This window comes from Melanotaenia boesemani, chromosome 12, assembly GCF_017639745.1.
Source record: "Melanotaenia boesemani isolate fMelBoe1 chromosome 12, fMelBoe1.pri, whole genome shotgun sequence".
NCBI lineage: Eukaryota > Metazoa > Chordata > Actinopteri > Atheriniformes > Melanotaeniidae > Melanotaenia > Melanotaenia boesemani.
In genome coordinates, this window is record NC_055693.1 from 18,359,184 (window position 1) to 18,379,932 (window position 20,749).

Sequence of the window (20,749 nt, forward strand, 5' to 3'; positions counted from 1 at the left end):
AGAGGGAGGGCACTGTTAGGATCAGTGGGTAGTCATGTCATTCCAAAGGGTTAGTTTAAGATAGATAATGATTTTGTGTTTATTATAGAAGGGTCTCTGATACTAAAACTTTTATATTTTACAAACAAAAAACTAAAAAAAAACAAAAAAAAACTGTTCTTCATACATGTCTTCACCTATCTACAACATTAAATACCTTGCTCATTTGTTTAATTACACTTGTATAAAAATGTACACAGTAATTTCTCAGAGATGCATTTAACTTTTAAGCTTACTTGAATTTCTTGGTTTTTCTAATAATATGAATCACTAGTTTGATGATGCAGAGAGTTTATTGGTTTACCTTTTTTAATTTGCTTTGGTCTACATTGTTCAACAGATGTATACCGATCTGGTGGAAATGTGATGGTCAGCGGGACTGCAGAGATGGCTCAGATGAGCCCTCTACCTGCCCGATACGCCACTGCAGTCTTGGCCAGTTTCAGTGCAGTGATGGAAATTGCACCAGTTCTCACTTCCTGTGTAACAGCAACCAGGACTGTCCTGATGGCTCAGATGAAGACGCTGTGCTGTGTGGTAGGCATAACTATATGTCATGCCTTTCTTGAGTCTTACAGTGGCAGTTTTACGTAGTCTAAATTTGTCACATTAAGAACTTCCTTCCATTGGCCGTATACTTATTAAGATATATATTTCTCTTAGCTGAATCACTTATTTTCTTTCCAGCTACACATCAGTGTGAAAGCCATCAGTGGCAATGCACGAATAAGCAGTGCATCCCTGAGTCATGGCAGTGTGATGGTGAAGATGATTGTGGTGATCAGTCGGATGAGGACCCCGCCCACTGCTCTACCAGGACGTGTCGCCCTGGACAATTCAAGTGCCGCAATGGACGCTGCATCCCCCAGAGCTGGAAATGTGATGTTGAAGATGACTGTGGTGACAATTCAGATGAACCATTAGAGGAGTGCAGTGAGTGATTTATTGTATCTTTCTTTATTTTTACTCTACCATTCTTAGATTAAATAAGAGGCTAATCTTGCTTAAGTCAAGTCTTTGGCTCAGATTAAATACAATGCAACCTTAGGCTTTAAATTTAAGTCTTATTATCTATACCTTTATGGATATATAGAAATAATATTTCTTTTGGTTGCCATCAACAGTATTAACTGTTTTTTTTTCTCCATAGTGGGACCAGCTTATCGATGTGACAACCATACAGAGTTTAACTGCAAGACCAACTACCGCTGTGTGCCACTGTGGTCTGTTTGCAACGGCCACAACGACTGCAGAGACGACAGTGATGAGCAAGGCTGTGGTGAGTTTTCAAAAACCATCTCTGAGATAGAACTGAAGTACAGTTTTGGTGAAATTACTTAATTACTCAAATTTATAACACTTAATGCCTTCTAGCTTAATCAGTCCACATTTCATTTATCTAAACTTAGTGAAATAAATGTAGACATTTGTTTTAGGAATGACTGAAAGGCTATTATCCAACACCTCAGCCTCCTGGGGAACATTGTGCACTGTGGTATTGGGAGGTGCTGATGGAGAGCGTCTCACCATTCACCCTCCCCCAGCATTTACCTCTCCCTGGAAGCAACACAGATTTATGAGCTGTCCATTGGTTCGAGTCCACATACATGTGTGTATGTGTGTTTTGTTCTTCTGTCCTTGCGTGGGGGCAGGGTTTACATAAGTCTCTTTGTACTTGCTGCGATCCAAACACACTTGGCCGCAGCCCTCCCATCTCTTATCAGAGGCCCTTACTCCATTAGTGCCATGGAGGGGAGATCTGTTCTAATCTTACTGTAAGAATGTAGCAGATGGGCCAGGTGGAGGGCTAGGAGGGCAGGACTAGCTAACACAGCGCTATCTTTGACCCTCAGCACCGTGTGGTAGAGACAGCTCAGACCAGCTCTGCTCCACTCCACTCCCGTCTGTAGTTCTTGTTTCCTGCAGTCTTGTCCTCTTCAGGCATAAAGTGAACTGGTATGGACAGAGCCCACACATCTGTCTCTGGCAGCCAGCTCTCCTCCCTCTATTATTTTAGCAGTTTAATAAAAAAAAAAAAAAAAAGAAACATGTCTTCCATGTCAAACTGACATTTTAATTAATAACTACAAGTATGGAAATCTCCTGTTATATCACAATCTTGATCACTTCTTCATAAAAAAATCCACTGAAATATATGATTTTTTATGTCTTTTGACTTCTAATTGTCTTAAAAGACATAATTTCTTAATGTGTCATTTAAACACTGAAATCATTTGTCTATGCCATTGCAGTCAAAGTTTATTAAATGAGATCTTAAAGGGGTTGTAACTTAAGTTGTATTCACTGACAGGTGTTTCCCATATTTTGTTTAAACCGTTGTTTGGTGAACAGATTATAGTGACCAGCACAGTGATACAATGGTCACCACTGTCATCCCACAACAAGCTGGATTCCTAGGTTGCATGTTTTTCATGTTTTCTCTGCTCTTTCTTCTCTCAAATTTGTTTGGGTAATTGATGCTTCTAAACTGACCAGTTACATGAGTGTACATGGTTATCTGTCTCTGATGGACTGACAGTCTGTCCAGGATCCCCCGCTCTCTCTCAGCTTCCATCTACAATACATTGGATACCATTGCCATCTGTGTTTGTTATTGGTATTATGTGGACAAACCACAAATAGGTTAGACATGGCATTCATTTTCACATATTGTGCACCTACTTTTCTTGTAGATGAAGTGACCTGTCATCCTAACGGAGACTTCCGCTGTGACAACCACCGCTGCATCCCTCTGCGATGGAGGTGTGATGGAGATGATGACTGTGGTGACAACTCTGACGAGCGCAGCTGCAGTGAGTCACATTCACTATTGTTACTGTGTTAAGGTTTAGTGTCATCTAAATGTCTCTTTAAGTAGGTTCACTGAGCTACAGCCCCCTTGGATTGCTCAAATGACAAAAGAGTGTTGATAGCAATGAACAGTCTTGCAATTATTTTATCAGACACCTGTGAGATTTGTAAGAGGCTTGACACATCTGATGAGAGTGGAGCGGTGAGAGGAAATCTTATCAGCTGCTGGAGAAACAAGCTGTCCTCAGTGTGTTAGAAAAAGGGAGTGAAGGAGTTTGTCACCCCTTGCCCTGGAGAATATAAACATGTCTGAGAACATGCCAGCTAATAAGGGTGATGTAGCTTCTCAAAGGAGAAGCAATGACGTTACAGCACAGCCGGGCAGCTCCCCGTGTTGCTGCTCTGCCGATGCCAAGTTTGTCTTTAGCAAACTCATGAGCTCAGTGCAAAGTAACTGCTTATTATACCTCTTTGGAGAGTGTAGCAATGAGGGTTTAAATGCCAAATAATTGAAGAAAATAATTCAGACTCTTTGATTTAGTGTTTTTAAGTTAAAAAAATATCATTAGATAATAAAAGAAATTACTATGAATGTTCTGACTGTCTTTGAAATGAAAAAAATGTCTCTAATATGAGTGAGCATTAAGTAACTACAAACGTAAAGTCTTCTTTTGCAATATTTTGTTTCCTTGTTTTCTTCCAGCGCCACGCTCATGCACAGAGAGTGAGTATCGTTGTGACAATCTGCGCTGCATTCCCAATCGTTGGGTCTGTGACCATGACAACGACTGTGAGGACAACTCGGATGAAAGGGACTGTGGTAAGTGGAGACTCTTTGTTTTGGCTCTGGATTGGGCTGTTTGTGAGTAACGGAGGGTTGCACTTAACAAAGAAGCAATAAAACTCCAAGTCTGAAGCATAGATGGACAGGACCACCAACATTCAGATATTGAAAAGGAGTTTATTCAGCTTACTACTACCACGTTTTCTAGAGTACACTGAGTATAGGACAGATCACTGTTGTAGATCCTCAAGTCTCACTGCATGTCACATATCCTGAGACAATTTTCGTAATAAAAAAGGAATTAATATAGTGATACAGAAAAAAAAAGACAGAATTTTAGGCACTTAATGGAGCTGATAAATTACTCTTAATTAGCATCATGCCAAGTATGTCCCTATTTTGCATATAATCAAACCTCAGCATGTGACTTTTTAAAATATTTTGTGCTGGTTTCAGAGTTGAGGACTTGTCATCCTGGCTACTTCCAGTGTAGCAGTGGACACTGTATCGCAGAACGATTCAAATGTGATGGCAATGCTGACTGTTTGGACTACACAGATGAGACTTCATGTCGTGAGTGTCTCAAATACCTCTGCTCAGAGTATGGTAGAATAATTGAAAGCAATGCATTTATTTTTTATCTTCTCGTTAACTTGTTTTGTTCCGGCTGATAATCATGAGTTTGGTACTGGATTTTTCAGACGCTTCAGTGACAAATTTAATTTGATATCAAGGTTTTGGCTTTCAGCAACCCGTTTTCCCAATGGCACATACTGCCCCCCCTTCCTGTTTGAATGCAAGAACCATGTTTGCATCCAGCCTCACTGGAAATGTGATGGAGATAATGACTGTGGTGACAACTCAGATGAAGAGCTGCATCTCTGCTGTAAGAAATAACATGAAACCTCCGACTCATTCAAGTCCAGAACACACAAAGTCAATATCAGTCAATATATATCTTTTTGTGCTTCTGATCTACATCAAGCAGCATTTTAATTATTTTCTACTGCAGCAAATTAATTTTTTGTAACTGCTAAAGTTGCTAAAAGGTTGATATTGGGTTGAATCTTTTGGTTTATCCACAGTGGACATCGATTGTGAGGCTCCCTTCCGTTTCCGTTGTGACAACAATCGTTGCATCTACAGCCACGAGCTGTGTAACTCTCTTGATGACTGCGGTGACGGCTCCGATGAGAAACAGGAAAACTGTGAGTACAGCTTTTAGGACTATATGACTGAGACTATATGGATCTCCAGCTTCTTTTGAGGTGGTGTGTTTTCTCCATTCAGGTCAAACCCCAACACATGGGCCCTGCTCAGATGATGAATACAAATGCAGTAATGGACAGTGCATCCCTCTGCAGTACGCCTGTGATGATTATGATGACTGTGGAGATGAGTCAGATGAGCTTGGCTGCCGTAAGTAACTTTTTTTTTTCATTGTGAGATTGTACAACTTTCAACTGTTTGATATATAAGTGACACACTTCTGGTTGTCCTCACTACTTGTTGCAGGCTTGTTAGAGGTATTTGTTTATCGCCATGATGGCAATGCACACTGTGATTCTATTGTAACATACATTTACCTGTGTGTGTGTATGTATGAAGCTTTCTTGAAGCTGCATTTTTTTTGCTTATGTGTTCTTTTCCCACTATTTCAGACCATGGCAGTGGGCACACTTGCAGTACCAACATGTGTGAACACAACTGTACAGACCTGATGGAGGGAGGCTTCCTCTGCTCCTGCAGACCCGGTTACAAGCCCAGAGCCACAGAAAGACACACATGTGAAGGTAAACTACAAATTAACCAAACACACAGAAGTATTTTGTTCATGCAGTTTATGTTTTGTCTCTTGTCATTTCCTCCTCTTCCTTGGACAGATGTGAATGAGTGTGAAGTGTATGGAATGTGTCCTCAGGACTGTAAAAACACAAAGGGAAGTTACGAGTGCTTCTGTGCTGAAGGCTTTCTATCTTTTGGTGAGCCACATGGGACCGAGTGTGCTGCTGAAGGTCAGAACTTGGACAAAAAAGTCTTTAAATATGTTTTCATAAATAGGCTTCATCATTGCTACCAAGCTCTGTATTTAAAATGCTGACAAGTCTTACCACAAATCAATGTCTGCACAGGAAACCCACCAGTGCTGCTGTTGCCAGACAATGTTCGCATCCGTCGTTTCAACCTGAGTTCTGAGCAGTATTCAGACTATGTGGACAATGCCGAGCACATCCAAGCCTTGGATTACCTGTGGGATCCAAAGGGTGAAGGCCTCAGTGAGTCTGTTTTTCTAAAGATTTTTAAGTTTTTTTTTTATCCATGGTGAATATAGAAAGCACAAGATAAGACTGGATAATCTTTTCTTTTGTATGCTGTAGGTATTGTCTATTGGACAGTTGGAGGTCAGGGATCTCAGTTTGGCTCTATAAAGCGTGCCTATATGACCACATTCAATGATTTTGGCAACAACCCAGTAAAAGAAGTGGACCTGAATCTGCGGTACATTGCTAATCCCGATGGCATCGCTGTGGACTGGGTTGGCGGGTAATTGAGCAAAGTTATAGCTTCATTTTTCTGCAGAATGGCTGTAAACCTTGTTCATGTGTACTTAGTACTCTGAATCATTGTTCACAGGCATATTTACTGGACAGATTCAGGGACCAATCGAATTGAAGTGGCCAAACTGGATGGGCGGTACAGGAAGTGGTTGATCCACACTGACCTTGACCAGCCTGCTGCGATTGTTGTGAATCCCTCCCTTGGGTATGTCTTGATTTTAAGAAGACATTTGTTTTTTTGCTACATGAAATATCTTTGTGCTTGTTTTGTGTACACACTGAGTTGGTTTTTGTCATTGCCTGTGGCAGGATGATGTACTGGACAGACTGGGGAAAGAAACCTAGAATAGAGTCGGCGTGGATGGATGGCCAGCATCGGGAGGTGCTGGTCAAAGAGGAGGACCTTGGCTGGCCTACTGGTCTGGCTCTGGACTATGTGAATGGAAACAGAATCTACTGGTGTGACTCCAAGGAAAACATCATTGAGTCTATGAAGCCTGATGGCACAGACAGAAAGATTGTAATATCAGGAGGTAGGGTAGCCGGTTTTAAGAAATACAAACAGTTGCGTTTTATATTCAGACACTGTCACATTTAGTCGAATTATTTATGATTAAAGAGTTAAATCTGTGTTCATGATATTTTTTTTTCTGTACCAGATATTGGACATCCGTATAGTCTTGACATCTTTGAGGGACATGTGTACTGGACAACAAAAGAAAAAGGTGAAGTGTGGAAGACAAACAAGTTTGGACGAGGAAATAAAGTCAAAGTTTTAACCATCAACCCTTGGCTTACACAAGTCCGTATTTACCAGGAGCATCGACACAACCAGTCAGGTCAGAACACAAAAGAATTTACAGAGGGATGTTAATATAATTATAATTTAAAACACCACCTTAAACCCCTCACTGAGAATAAAATGAGCCGTTTCAATGTTAAAGCATAAATAAGATACAGACAGCTTGAATCATGATCTAAAATGAAGTTTTAAAACAGTCAGCTAACAAAATAACAACATAACACCATAAAGTACTCAAGTAAAATTGTCTATCCATGTGTATTTGAAGCCACAAGCAAAAGCATTATATCTGCACCTCATTGGCTTCTGCTTCAGCTCACCACCATCAACTTGGTAGTTTTCCATAATATTGCTAAGAGATATCCTGTTTTAGGTTGATGTCTAATGAGATCAGCTTAAAGTAATAATTTTAGAAAGCTAACATATGATTTCTGTAACTTTAGGAGGCTTCAGTCAGAAGGAACTAGTTGCAGACATATGAAGCTGTCATTGTCACTAAAGATTTGGTCCTTAAACAAAGAGCATATCTTGTTTCTTTTAGGATTCTGATCATTCACAAATTATCTGTAAAACAGGATTGTTGATTTGTCATTTAGAAAGCTCCGATCATAGCACGCTCAATAACAATATAACTAGTCTTTTGCTTATTGTGTTCTGTCCTTGTTAGTGCCCAAACCTTGCAAGAATGTATGCAGTCACCTCTGCCTCCTCCGACCTGGTGGGTACACCTGCACCTGTCCCCAGGGCTCTCCTCCAATGAGTATCGACTCAAGTGAATGCGATGCAGGTAAACAACTTCACTCAGACTGCTTGTACTGACTGCACATTTGTGTTAATAGTGATGTGGTATCTAATTTTGCATTCATAAATCTGTCCATCAATCACATATGCCTGGCTGCTCCTGGATGGTTTTGTGAGTGTGTGAATTTATTTTTGTCGTTGTTGATCCTCTGTATGCCTGGCTTTTGCTTCTGCAGCCATTGAGGCTCCAGTTCCAATGCCCCTTGCATGCAGATGCATGAATGGTGGAACCTGCTACACTGATGAAGGGGGTCTACCCAAGTGCAAGTGAGTTTAGATGCACTTGACTGTCCATCGCTTGTTGTCAGTAATTCCAAGGATGTCTGGTTTTCCATCGTTTTTAAATGGGCACAGTCAATTGTCCTTGTGTTAAAGACTTGCTTTGTGTGTTAATATGATGTTGTGTAGATGTCCATATGGCTATGTGGGCAGCTTCTGTGAGATGGGGAAGTCGAGGGGTGCTCCAGCTGGAACAGGTACAATAATTCAACTTTTTTCTTAGAATTTTTATTTGTGACTACTGGATGTTTTTAATGTGTTTTTATAAAGGTTATAAAAATGAAAATGAGCGAGCCTTTATCTTCCTTATAAACCAACAGGAATGCTACATACATGCTATGCTGGACATTTGAGACCCGCCGCACTGTCACAGTCATGAGCGGTTCCTTTTGCTGCAGCAGATAGAGGCAAAATGCTATGCGTGACACTTCTTTCTTAGACATAGAAAACAGCTTTAAAAAACTGTCTCAGCAACTCTTGGGGCTCATTGAAATTACTGTTCTTTAATAATTGGCTAACAGCACTAATAGACATTTATCAAAGTTTAACTTCTGCAAACTAAGAGATAATCTGCAATTTGTGACCAGTGATGCACTTGTCAGCAAAATATTTTTGAGCTGTTAATGATCTGCTTTTTAATGAAAATGTTTATAAGAACATAAGAACACTGTTTTATCTTCAGCTGTGGCTGTTCTACTGGCTGTCATCATCATCCTGATTACTGGAGCTTTGGCTGTTGGAGTTTTCCTCAATTACAAACGAACAGGATCTTTCATCCCCTCCATGCCCAAACTTCCCAGGTATTTAGTCCTTTCCTTCTTTCTTTTTCTTGTTGAATACAACTTTTCTAAAGCTAAGAGTAGAAAATTCAAAACAATGTTCATGTTGGAGGGTTTTATTTTCATTCAGTCTCAGCAGCCTCGTGAAGTCACCTGACACTGGGAATGGGGTGATGTTTCGGTCCGGTGATAACGTGGATCTTGGACCATCACACATTGGAGTGTCATTCATTGACACGGCCATGCAGATGGTGAGCTCTGGAGATAAACATCCTAGTAGTTAATGGCATTTCAAGTCACACAAGATGCCCTGTCAGCATTTTTGGCAATTCTTTTGACAAACAGGAGTCATTTTGTGGTATTTATTTACTCCTTTTAATCTTCAACAAAATCTTCAGAACTGCTTGTGTGAGCAGCATTTTACGAGATAACAAGTTGAACAAAACAGGTGGGACTTGAATATCCATGATAAATGTAAACCCAGTCTTACCAATATAATATTCCTATAGGATGATAATTTTACCGTTGATGCTGGGAGACAGCCAATCACATTTGAGAACCCGCTGTATGCCACTCCTCCTGTGACCAGTGATCCAGCTGTCATTCATGCTTCACAGGTACTCACAAATATATGATTTTCATTCTCAAGTCATTGAAGTTCATGTCACAAAATATTCAGTTTAATTTGTGCCAACTTTTAAAGTTACAGTCCAGTCCACTTATAAACCAATTAAATAAAATTTGATTGTTGTATATAATCCACTGTGTTCATTTTAAGCCAAGCCATAAAAAAAATTATTTGCCTTGCTAAGGAAACCAATGGATTGCATTGAATCTTTTCTTCAATACTCTGTCCTGAGCATGGACAATGACAGTGGCATGGGAAAACTCTTTTTTAAAAGAAAGAAAAACTTCCAGCAGACCCTGACTCAGGAATGGCTGCCATCTGCCTTAACTGGTTGGAGGTGCAGAAGACAGGAAAGAGGAGCAAACAAGTACCATTTTTCTAGTCTAGGGATACCTGCTGACAAAGTGGAACTCAATTTAATGAGAACAACAGTGTCATATAAGGAGGGTAAAAACGTAAGAGATTAAAGAACCCAGGAACACTCCAAATAAAAGGGTCACAGCTGGCGCCTATTTCTCAAAGAAAAAAAATAGCTAGTGCTAGATGTAGTCAGCATTTTCCAACAAGAAGTTTAGCTACGCAACTTTGACACTCACAAAAGTGGTCAGTAAAATATGTTTTTACCCAGTTTATACCACTGGCATAGTATGTATAATGCAAAACCCATGACCTGGTCTAAAATGCTTTATTTTTAGTATTATTTCACCTTTTCTCCACAACCATCTGGTGACCCCCAGAAATGATCTTTAGGTCCAAGGATAAGATCACTAATTTATAATATAAGATGTTTTCTAAAACTCCAACATCAGTTTGATAATCATATTGTAAAAGATACAGAAACAGAAAAAAAGAAAGCCTACACTTCTACATGTCCTTAGCTCTGCTGCAGATAGTTGTTATTAATCATCTGAAAAGTATATACAGGTCCTTATGTTCCCCTTTATAATTACTTGAATATTAGATCAAAGTGTACAGTTTCAGCTCAGACTACATTTATGTTAACTGTGATGACACTCTTCACATTTGCTTATGAACAGGTGACTGTTAATGTGACTGGTGAGCAATTGGAGAACAACTTTGTGAACCCGGCATACCGTGGAGATCAGAGTGTGGGCATTGTTAATACATCTTCTGTCGGAACCAAGCCTGTTCAGGTGGACATCTAACATACATGTTACTGCATATAATCTACATAAGTTCAAAGGTTTGCCAGCTCACTGACAGTGTTTGTTTTCAGGAGTCAAAGTGGAGCTTATTTAAACGAAAACTAAAGCCAAGCACCACTTTTGAAAACCCATCATATTCAGAGGTAGGTTTGAACACAAAAGGCATTTTTAAGCATCATTTTGAATGTCATTACTGATATCACACTCTGCATTGTTTTACAGATGAAGGATGAAAAGCCTGTTGAAAGCAGCGCGGACACTTCTGTCCCTGAGCCATCTCCGTTTGTCCCCCCTGCAAAACCCCAGAAGAGGGATCGTCCCAGCACCTTCTCACCAACTGAGGACAGTTTTAAAGACACAGCCAACCTTGTTAAAGAGGACAGTGACGTATAACCCCTTCTCTCACTGATGGGAATTAAAGAAAAAAAACACACTTTGCACAGAATTTATTTTTTTATGCAGCCTGTGTACAAAATTCAAATTGTTTTAGGACAGAGAAATACATCTTTATAGAATGAAGAAAAAAAAAAAGTCTTCTTTGACTATGCCTTCTGACATTTCTTATGCCAATACTTGTGGTAAATGTTTTTTTCTTTATTACGATGTACGATATGTATATCTTTGCACTGAAGCTGCTGATAGAAATGTTAATAAATGTGTTGTATATTTGTAAATTTGAAAAGTAAGATTTTGTCAGAAATATCTGAAATATAGTAGATATGAAGTAGATGAACATAAACATAATATCGCACATATAAAAGGTGAGCTGCATTCTGAATGTACAGTTCTTATATGATCAGAGCTTATTAGAGAAATATGCCACTGAACTAAACTGAAGATGTATTTACTTCATCTTGCTTGTTTATATACCTCATTTCAGGGCTGACAAATGAAAGCACAACTAAAGAAATTGGATTTTACCTGATGCTGTAAACTTTCAGTGATATGTGCTCCGCCATAAAGAGGGTCACAACTTTAAATATGTGTGCAAAGCATACTTACTGTACTTAATCACACTCATCTGACTTTGAATCAACATGATTGTTTTTACTGGAATGGCCAAAATAGTTTGGAATGGTACTTGAACATGTCTGTGTGTTTCATGGAAATGTAGCTGATAATCGTAAATGGCGACTTGTGACTTGAGGATGCAGATGTAGACGTTTTCTAAACAAAGTGGATTAATTCTTTTATAGATCGATTTATTTTGTATGATAATGAGGACAAATAAAAACTGTATCTGTGATCATGCAGAATATACTCATATGATTTAAATTGCCGCTGCTGAAACATGAATGAATAAATTTCCTATTTTGTAAGTCAGTCTTCGTGTTTTATTACTTCATTATCATAAAAAATTACATTTAAAGACTACTGAAAACAATTCATGCATATTGAATGTTCAGATTTTTCCTGCACCCTTAAGTGATGGAAGGAGCGCATTGATCACAAAGTCTGTCACAAATGTAGGGAAGTAGGACAGAGGGATCCAGAAAAGCTTGGCGTCCCAGCCTGCTCCATAACGTGTGCGGGGAAAGCGGGCTGTTAGTGCATGCTCCATGCATTTGGTCACTTTGGAGATATCAGGACTGCACAGGATGCCCATGGAGAAGTTCTGTGTTTTCACATCTGAGTGACAAAACAAATCACAGGAATTATTTTAAATATGTTTAACACCTTTGCTGATTTATATTACGGCAGTTTTACTTACAGTCATCAAAGTATGTAGATCCATATGAGTCTTTAACTTCTTCAGGGAGGCGGGTCCATAGCCTTTTCAGGTCAGCATTAATAAGATCCACACGGGTCACAGCTGTCTTAAAGAAACCAGGCTCAATGATGCTCACTTTGATACCAAAATGCTGCATGTCCCTCCTGGGAAGACAAAGTTTAATTGTTTGTGAAAATGATCATTCTGGTTTTGTAACAATTCATATTATTTTAAACTGCTGTCTTCAACCTGAAATGAACATACAAGGACCAACTTTGTTTTGACTTTTAACACATCTACAGCATATCTTGAATTTATGAACATGTGTGTTTCCTTTGTTTTTGTGCTGCTACCTGAGACTGTCTGAAAATGCTTCCACTCCCCATTTGGACAGACAGTATCCTCCACCAATGAGGGAGAGTCTTCCCAGAATACTGGCTACATTAACAACTCTACCCTGGGCTTTCTTCACAAGAGGCAGAAACTGCAGGGTCACGTCAATGACTCCTATCAGATTTACGTCTAAGACCTTTGTGAAATCCCCTAACTCCATCCATTCTGTTGGGCCGATAGGTATTGACCTTCCAGCGTTGTTCACCAGCCCCCACAGACCTGCAGAAAGAAAGCAGGCAGAATAATCATCCTTGCTGGTATGCTATGTAAGGCACATTACTCATTTTCAACATTTCACACTTAGAAAAGCTGTTGTTTTGTATGAAACAGGTTAATATTGATTTTTCCCTGAATCAAGTAAAATTCCAAATAATGGAACACTACTTTGCTCATCAATACAAATAATTTGTCTCAGCAAACAGTGTCGTGTTAATAGGATTAAAGCTACAACACAATTCACAAGTCATCTTTTACCATCTACAATAAACTCTGAATTATTTTGTTATCTGTAGACAGAATTTACAATATGTGTGAAGAGGTTTAACTGTATGTCTGGCTGAGATCATTTTATTTATTTATATTTAAAAACATAGCGTGCACTATTCACATCAGTAGGAGGTTGATAGGATGGTCCAGGTTGCCTTTATCTCTCCCAGTGCTTCACTCTGACTGGCACCTTATCAGTGCGCACCCCCTGCTGTCCGCCCTGCTCACCTCTCTTCCCGACCTCTCTGCTCACAAACTCCACCGCACTCCTGATGCTCGCGCTGTCTGTAACATTCAGCAGGAGGGTCTTCAGTCTGGGGGAGGCTGCTGCTGACAGATCTGTTGCACCTTTCTCTGTGAGACACCCCGCTATGACGTGGAAACCTTTTCCATCCAGCTGTCTGGCCAGAAGATTTCCAAAGCCGCTATCACAGCCCGTGATGAACACATGTTTCTGATTGAATCCATCAACTTTGTAGGAATCTCTGATGTACCAGCGGATTGCAGCGTATATGGCCAGAAGTAAAACACAGGTTAAGGCCAGATGGGACAGGATAACCTAAGACACAAAAATTACAGCTGGACTGCAAATGTAGGATACTAATGAAAACAATCATGCACTCTTGCCTTTATATATATTTCTTTATAAATTTTAGATGATTGAGGAACACAGCACGAGCCAACATTTTAAGAAATGATCCTTACCTCAAATAAATTCTTAGTTAGATCCTCAGTTGACACCTGAATGAAGAAACCCAAGATGAATTTCAGTTCCACTTACAAAAACCTCACACATAGTCCAGAGCATGAAGTTCCAGACTTACACTGTCTACTCCTTCTTTACTGAACTGTATCCTTATTCATGAAAAACTCATGCAATGTAATTTCAAATTCCCCTAATACAATTAAGAGTTTCTAAATTCATAACACAGCATCTAGACTGAAATGTGGAGATCCCCCTACCGTGATGAACCACATTACCACTGTGTCTCATAAGTTTTAGTCTAGGGCCCCCTGTTGAACTAACTTAGTTATGACAATAATACACAGAATAAAGGGTGTTTATATATCAGTATTTTGTTTAGCCTTTTAAAATTTTGTTAAAACTAATTGAAGTGTGTGGCGTAACGGAAGATATTTATCAAATGCATCTGACATCACATCAAGAAACCGAAATACTTTATATTTAATGAAATTCAGAAATATTTTGAGGACCTTCAACTGAGTACTTCCATGTTTTAATCCTTAGATGTCTAATATTAACATATTTTCAGTGCAACACCACATTTTTTTATTCAGCTGTATTTATTTGACACCTACAAAAATCAGTTAGAATTTTACAGACAAAACACAGTCAACGGTTATATTAAACTATTACATACATCAGGTCATCTTAATCTTATGAAAATGCTCCTGAATGTTCGTGTAATTCCACAAGAATAACCAATGTGTCTGAAAGGTAGACTTGTAAACTGCACTTTCTCCTCAGGCATCAGGAGATCACAGATTTGACTGAAATTACTTTTACATCTGTTATGCAGACATGCAGAAAATACAGGAAATCTGTTTTGCTCCATGAACAAAATATATGCAATGCCAAAAATGCAGAAACACTTAATTGAGTTTTACCAGATACACTTATCTTGAATGAAATTAAATCATATGCAATATGGCAAGAAATGGATCCCTTCATCCAAGTAAAAGTTCCCTCAACCACGAGGTGGCGTCAAATCTCAATATACAAAAAGTTTGTACAGAAAAAAACCCCCAACTAAATCCGTAATTTAACCCTCTGCTCCCAGTCTGTCTTAATAAGTGGTCATGAAAGCCAATCAAGCACCACAGCATAATAATAAAAAAAAATATAAACATACCATGATTATGTCTTTTTAGCAGCTGCCTCACCTTCCACCGTTAAAATTACCTGACTGAACTGATGATCCTCTCCTAACAAAACCTCAAAGCTCCAGATGAAGTTATGCTGTGTGTCTGCAGAGTCAAGGTCCATAATAGATATAAAGGCAGGGGTAAATGGTTCACCAGCATGGCGGATTGTGCAATAGGCGAAACAAGATTACATGACCCCTGGTTTTGATAACCTCATTTACCTTAAAGATCCAATCAACTTTGAAAACATTTCTAAGCAAAGGTTACACCGCAGACTGTCGTCTGTGTTTAATATTCATGATAAATACAGTCAATTTTAATCTGGAGAGTCTTTTTAAACTAAACAAAAACATCTAGAATAAATCAAAATATCCAGTTAATAGCAATGACACTAACTCTGTGTTTCTAATAGGTGCAATAAGGCCATTGTTAGAGGTAACATATTGCTTGACATGTATAACAAGTATTAGATAAGCAGAGCTGACATGATGATGGACGGAGCCACATTTACTGAACTAAAAATAAAACATATGCAAGTGAGCTTCAAATTAGCTGAAAAGGTTTCTCCAGTTACTGGCATTACAGAAACTACGGCACAGATATTTTGCGTTTGGGACTAAATATAATGAATAGTCTATCTGTGATGCAAGTTGGCATGTAGGACAGGGGCAACCAGATGAACTTCGCGTCCCATCCTGGGGAGTAGCGATGGCGAGGGTGAATAGCAGCGACGGCATGCTCCATGCAGCTAACCACCTTCATCAGGTCCCCGTCAGTCAACTGTCTGAACGTCTCATCCATCTTTTCAAGAGCTGAAAAAAGACAGTTAATAAATGCAACTAATCTGCAGAAAGCCATCGTGACAGAATGCTATTTGATTCAGGAAAAAAGTAATAAACACATATTTAGTTTTTATTTCAATGAAACTTAAAAAAAAAAAAAAAGACAATTTTGAGGAAAGCACTGCTGCACATAGCAATAAAGGTGCAGAGAAGTTCAGGAGGGCTGAGCTGCCATGGCAACTAGATCTGATTGTGTTAAAACATTGTGTCAAAATGATAATGCAACACTTTTGGACAATGTCATGAGGAGGCGCCAACTCCACAAACCAACACAAAAGAATGTGATGTCAGCTCATGAAACAGCTGCTATGATGTGATCTCACCAACATGTTTCTAATAACTTGTCAGGCTTAGTCCGATGAGCGACACTTTCAATGAAGTCCTGCAGAATGTACGCTGCCGTAACAAGTTGGCATGTCTTGACTGTGGAATCTCCCACAGTTCCAATTTGTGAATTGCAGCACATGGTTCCCCAACTCTTAAACATTTCAGATGTTAAAAGAAAAGGTGGTGCAACACAGAGCCAAACATTCAAACTTCCTTTAAATATAGTGCTGGCATAAAATGCAATGATGGAAGACTTGTTCTAAAACTGAAGTTGCTGTAGAGACTGTGGCCTGATGGATGACTTGTGAGTAAGGGGGCAACATAATGCAATATAACAAGTTATTACTCTTAATTTATTTTTTATTTTTTTTTTTTTTATAGTCCTTTTAAATATGTTGTGTTGTGTTTGTGACTGATTGTTTTTACTGCCCTCACGGGATAATAAAGATTCCTTGAATCCTTGAATAAATGAAAAACAGGCCAGGCCTCAGCAGATGCAACAAGGACAACCGATTATTAGGCAGGCACATTACTTGTTTTAGGTAAATACTTAAATTCATTTACATTTTTAGTTGTTAAGCTTAAAAAATATGTTAAAATGTGAGAAAGATGTGAAGAGTTGTCAGATGATAATCTGGGCCAATTTTGGTGAAGACTGGAAAAATCCAGCATGGTGAAAACTGACATCACAGACATGCAAAACTTCACCCTGTGGGCTCTCTTGTCAAAAACATGTTATTTTTTTCCAAATTAAAGTTGAAAGTTTATATCTACTCTTTCCAAATACTGAAGCACTATAACACCTTCACTTTGTTGTCCTTAAGCTATTTTGTCTCTCCTCTGAAGGGATGCTTGTCTTTCACAATAAGCTGACACTTCAAGATGCTGCTGATATTCAGCCCCATAACTTTTACTCCTCATAATGGGAAAAAACAACAACTCTCCAACAATTATTTAGCAGGACTGTAAGAGTTTTAACTTAAATAGAGAAAAAGATAAAAATAAAAACCCTTTAAGAGTTTAAAAGTCAAGAAACTATTTGTTAATAGAGATGCAATAACTCACAAGTCTCCAGGAAAGTGGGTCCATAGTCATCTTTCACATCCTGAGGTAATCTGTCCCAGAGCTTCTTCAAGTTATTCTTCAATATAACTGTATCAGTTACGCTTGTTTTGAAGAAGCCTGGTTCAATGCACAGCACTTTGACTCCAAACGGTGCCATGTTTATACTGAAACAAAATGTGCAACGTCATAAGAACATGCATGAGAAAATAAGAGCAAGGACATTTGAAAAAAAATATTTAAAAGGTTACATCTCCTCTTACCGCAGACTGTCATTGAAGGACTCCACTCCATATTTGGAAATGCAGTAAGGTCCACCGAATGGGCTGATTCGGCCAAACACACTGGCAACGTTCACCACTCTTCCCCTAGCCTTCTTGATGAGAGGGAGAACGCTCAGTGTCACTGCGATCACGCCATTCAGATTGACATCCAGCATGGACTTGTAGTCTTCTATAGTGAGCCAGTCAGTGGGGCCAGATGGAATAGCAACTCCAGCATTGTTCACAACAGCCCAGAGGCCTGAAGCAGCACAACAGGAAAAATACACAGATGAGGAAGATAATGTTCACATGAACAGCCTAAGACTATCTGTTATTTTAGTGTAACTTTTCAGACTGGTTCAACTCCAGTGTAACAAAATCTGCCACCTTATATCAGTTCTTGCTAGTTAGATCAATTCAAATAAATTTTAAAAAGGAGGTCTTGTGTTGAATTAATCCACGTACCTCCCTGTCCAACCAAAGTCTTAATGGAAGCTGCTGCTTTGGTAACACTTTCAGAGTCTGTGACATCCAAGGGGACGGTTGTCAGCCTGTCAGAGGAGATCTTCTTCAGCTCATCTTCACCCTTCTCAGTATAACACCCTGCAATCACGCGGAAGCCCAGCTTGTCCAGAGTTTTGGCCAGGTTATTACCGAATCCAGAGTCACAACCAGTGATGTACACATATTTGTCTCCCTTGTTGGCAACTCTTTTGGTTTCTTTAAACCAGCGATAGATGTACCAAACAGCCACCAGTCCAAGGATATACAGAAACATTTTTCTAAAAACAAGAGAAAGAAACTAAATTATCATCAAATTGAAATACAATTTAGTTTAATTTTTGCACTGCATGTTCAGGAGATAACATGTTACTGTAACTGTAGTGTGTATCATATGTTATCAATGGCAAATGTTGCATTTTAGATTTAGAGATTGAACTGCTACTAAAGAGGGTAATAAAATAACAGACATCTTTGTACATAGATTTATATCAAAGTTGGTCAGTTAAAAGTTAATATATTACAAAGAGCTGTTCATGTTTAACAATAAAATACAACCATGCGTCCAAAAAAGTTGTGCAAGACTGTGTGTATTATAATTAAAAAAACAGAATGCAATAACTTACATGTCATTACAGCTTTCTGCATGTTTAAATTTAGTAATGCTATTGTTAGATAAAGAATATAAATTTGATACCATTGCAACATTTTTTAAAAACTAGAGCATGTTCTCTGTGTTGTATCATTAAAAAGATAAATTTGGGAACTGAGGCGAATGCTTTGCTGTTGGTCTGATAGTGAAAAAGAAGCAGGACAGTAAAATGATCGTATACACAGAGAGCAGTTTAGTTGGACATAGTCTTTCAGAAGGAAAGATGAAAATGTGTTTGATGAATTTTTTAAGACATTCAAGACCTTCTTTAAAAACAGACATAATTCTAATGTGGAAATCACTCAATCAACACAGGAAAATTACTGAAAACACAGCCAGTAACAAAAGGCAGTATGCAACTGGGGTCTATTTTACCGTGAATGCAACAACTTCTGCCAACCACCTGATGTCTTTTCAAGAGAAAGCCTTATTTCAGCAGGACAAACACATTCTGCTCATAGTTTAACAACGGGGCTCCTTTATAAAACAGTGTGGATGTTAAACAAGCCTTCAGTCCAACACTTGGCACATCATGAAAGGAAAAACAGGACAAAGGTGGCTGCAAACTGTTGAAGAGCTGAAATCCCACATCAAGTGAGAATGAGAAAACATTTTCATTTCCAAATAACAGCATATGGTTTCAACTCCTAAATGCTTAGTTAACAAGACGTGATGCAACACAGTTACAAGCATGACCCCATTTCAAACTTTGTGTTGGCACAAAATTCACATCTGAGAAGGTGATACCAGTTAACATGCATCTCAAAGTGATTAATCCCTATGCTGAAATTGTACCAGACACAAAAGACTTACAAATTAGTCTAAGGTGAGCTGATAAATAATCAGACTGCCTTCTGGATTTAGAAGAAAACTGCACCTGCAGGACGCGGTGGTACAAAAGCTTAAAGTGGTGAAGAGAAAACTCGAGCAGCATGTGTCCAATCAGGCTTGCAGCGCTTTGCCTGATAAATGACTCCTGCTGCTCTAACAGCTGTGAGCTGGCTAAACTGGTTGTGCGTCACTTTTTATTACAATGGTGGGTATTTGGGGGAAATAAAGCAACATAACAAAGAACGTTGTTTATTACTTTTGATGAGTGAACAACAAGATGCAAAGACAGTCGATCATTAAGAGTTGAGATGAGACATTTTTTATGTAAAGGAGCCGAAGATTGCGTTTGACTTCCGTCTGCCTGCCTGTCTGTCTACAGGATTACGTAAAAAACCACAAAGCCGAATTTCATTAAACTCAACGAAGTGATGGACATATTTTAAGTTTGATTTTGAGCTCTTATTTCAGTGCCAATCTGTATCAAGTTGATCAAAATCAGGAAAATATTGCCATTGGTGTTGGCGGAGGATGCGCTCTCCAAACTTTCTAATCAATGACAACACCGACAAGTTCAAACAGACAGATACACAGCTCACAATTCAAAGTATCTGAATGAACAAATCTCGTTTTTCAAACGAACAATTACACTGATTCTCCAATAACTGACTTATATTTACTCATACAGCTATTTTTGTATGGAAACATGACATTTAAAGGTTAAAGCTAAAGATTAAACTAAATCTTAGTGAAAAAGTCGCTTACGTGAGGACCAATTCAGTGCAGTCGGTGAATGAATCAACGTCGTGGAGCTGAAGAACAACTGCCGAGAAGGTGGTGGAAAATTTAACACAAAGTTTATTTGGTCCCTTTAATACATTTGGTGCTGATTTGCTGTAACTTCCGGGTTGTCAGCAGATATCCCTCGTGTCTGTCATTGGAAATGACGAATTAAGCGCGTCATCTGCTGGACCCTACGTGATAATGCCAGCTAGCCAGGTAACTAGCTTGATAGCGTTGTAGCAATTATTGTACTTGCTAATAATAATGTTTCTTATAAACATAAAAAAAGGTGAGTACAACTGCTTTCTAAACGTTGGGGAAATTAGCGTAAACCCTGATGCTTTTATTGTTGTTCTTATAAATTTTA

The 20,749-nt window shown here is 38.8% G+C and overlaps 3 protein-coding genes across 4 annotated transcripts in view; 1 reads left to right on the forward strand and 2 right to left on the reverse strand.

Moving 5' to 3' along the window:
* lrp2a (low density lipoprotein receptor-related protein 2a) overlaps positions 1 to 11,868 on the forward strand; it is a 45,456-nt gene extending 33,588 nt beyond the window's left edge. The window contains exons 54-78 of the mRNA XM_042000975.1: positions 380 to 576; positions 727 to 972; positions 1,190 to 1,318; positions 2,733 to 2,852; positions 3,554 to 3,670; positions 4,091 to 4,207; positions 4,383 to 4,520; positions 4,720 to 4,842; positions 4,925 to 5,053; positions 5,296 to 5,427; positions 5,518 to 5,649; positions 5,767 to 5,910; positions 6,013 to 6,178; positions 6,269 to 6,397; positions 6,502 to 6,725; positions 6,852 to 7,031; positions 7,662 to 7,781; positions 7,972 to 8,062; positions 8,204 to 8,271; positions 8,757 to 8,874; positions 8,984 to 9,104; positions 9,363 to 9,470; positions 10,519 to 10,635; positions 10,719 to 10,790; positions 10,870 to 11,868. Of these exons, the coding sequence (XP_041856909.1) occupies positions 380 to 576; positions 727 to 972; positions 1,190 to 1,318; positions 2,733 to 2,852; positions 3,554 to 3,670; positions 4,091 to 4,207; positions 4,383 to 4,520; positions 4,720 to 4,842; positions 4,925 to 5,053; positions 5,296 to 5,427; positions 5,518 to 5,649; positions 5,767 to 5,910; positions 6,013 to 6,178; positions 6,269 to 6,397; positions 6,502 to 6,725; positions 6,852 to 7,031; positions 7,662 to 7,781; positions 7,972 to 8,062; positions 8,204 to 8,271; positions 8,757 to 8,874; positions 8,984 to 9,104; positions 9,363 to 9,470; positions 10,519 to 10,635; positions 10,719 to 10,790; positions 10,870 to 11,040 (3,409 nt within the window). The 3' untranslated portion in view covers positions 11,041 to 11,868. The remainder of the gene's footprint in view (positions 1 to 379; positions 577 to 726; positions 973 to 1,189; positions 1,319 to 2,732; positions 2,853 to 3,553; positions 3,671 to 4,090; positions 4,208 to 4,382; positions 4,521 to 4,719; positions 4,843 to 4,924; positions 5,054 to 5,295; positions 5,428 to 5,517; positions 5,650 to 5,766; positions 5,911 to 6,012; positions 6,179 to 6,268; positions 6,398 to 6,501; positions 6,726 to 6,851; positions 7,032 to 7,661; positions 7,782 to 7,971; positions 8,063 to 8,203; positions 8,272 to 8,756; positions 8,875 to 8,983; positions 9,105 to 9,362; positions 9,471 to 10,518; positions 10,636 to 10,718; positions 10,791 to 10,869) is intronic.
* Positions 11,829 to 15,199, reverse strand: rdh1 (retinol dehydrogenase 1). Its single transcript, XM_042000976.1, has 6 exons — positions 15,112 to 15,199; positions 13,943 to 13,978; positions 13,466 to 13,796; positions 12,712 to 12,970; positions 12,359 to 12,522; positions 11,829 to 12,276 (listed from the first exon to the last, which is right to left on the reverse strand). Exons 1-6 carry the CDS (start codon positions 15,112 to 15,114, stop codon positions 12,050 to 12,052), a joined length of 1,020 nt encoding a protein of 339 aa, XP_041856910.1. The 5' UTR covers positions 15,115 to 15,199; the 3' UTR covers positions 11,829 to 12,049.
* On the reverse strand, positions 14,512 to 20,520 carry dhrs9 (dehydrogenase/reductase (SDR family) member 9). 2 transcript variants are annotated; one of them, XM_042000977.1, is made up of 5 exons: positions 20,365 to 20,520; positions 18,084 to 18,400; positions 17,619 to 17,877; positions 17,359 to 17,522; positions 14,512 to 15,936 (listed from the first exon to the last, which is right to left on the reverse strand). In XM_042000977.1, the coding sequence occupies exons 2-5, from the start codon at positions 18,394 to 18,396 to the stop codon at positions 15,713 to 15,715; spliced, it is 960 nt and encodes a 319-aa protein (XP_041856911.1). In that variant the 5' UTR covers positions 18,397 to 18,400; positions 20,365 to 20,520; the 3' UTR covers positions 14,512 to 15,712. The 2 variants fall into 2 exon arrangements, with proteins under 2 accessions (XP_041856911.1, XP_041856912.1); XM_042000978.1 differs by lacking the exon at positions 20,365 to 20,520 and adding an exon at positions 19,585 to 19,713.
* Between the last annotated feature and the right edge of the window lie 229 nt (positions 20,521 to 20,749).

Bases quoted from the DNA above. Each gene is read 5' to 3' on its own strand.
- rdh1 (XM_042000976.1), bottom strand. The intron at 13,797-13,942 runs GTAAGGATCATT...TTTGTGTCTTAG, and splicing joins TAACTAAGAATTTATTTGAG to GTTATCCTGTCCCATCTGGC. The intron at 12,523-12,711 runs GTAGCAGCACAA...TTGTCTTCCCAG, and splicing joins GCATTTTCAGACAGTCTCAG to GAGGGACATGCAGCATTTTG.
- dhrs9 (XM_042000977.1), bottom strand. From the start codon at position 18,396: ATGTTTCTGTATATCCTTGGACTGGTGGCTGTTTGGTACATCTATCGC. The intron at 17,523-17,618 runs GTAAGAGGAGAT...ATTTTGTTTCAG, and splicing joins TCCTTCAATGACAGTCTGCG to TATAAACATGGCACCGTTTG. The intron at 15,937-17,358 runs GTGAGTTATTGC...GTCTTTTTTCAG, and splicing joins ACCCACTTTCCTGGAGACTT to CTCTTGAAAAGATGGATGAG.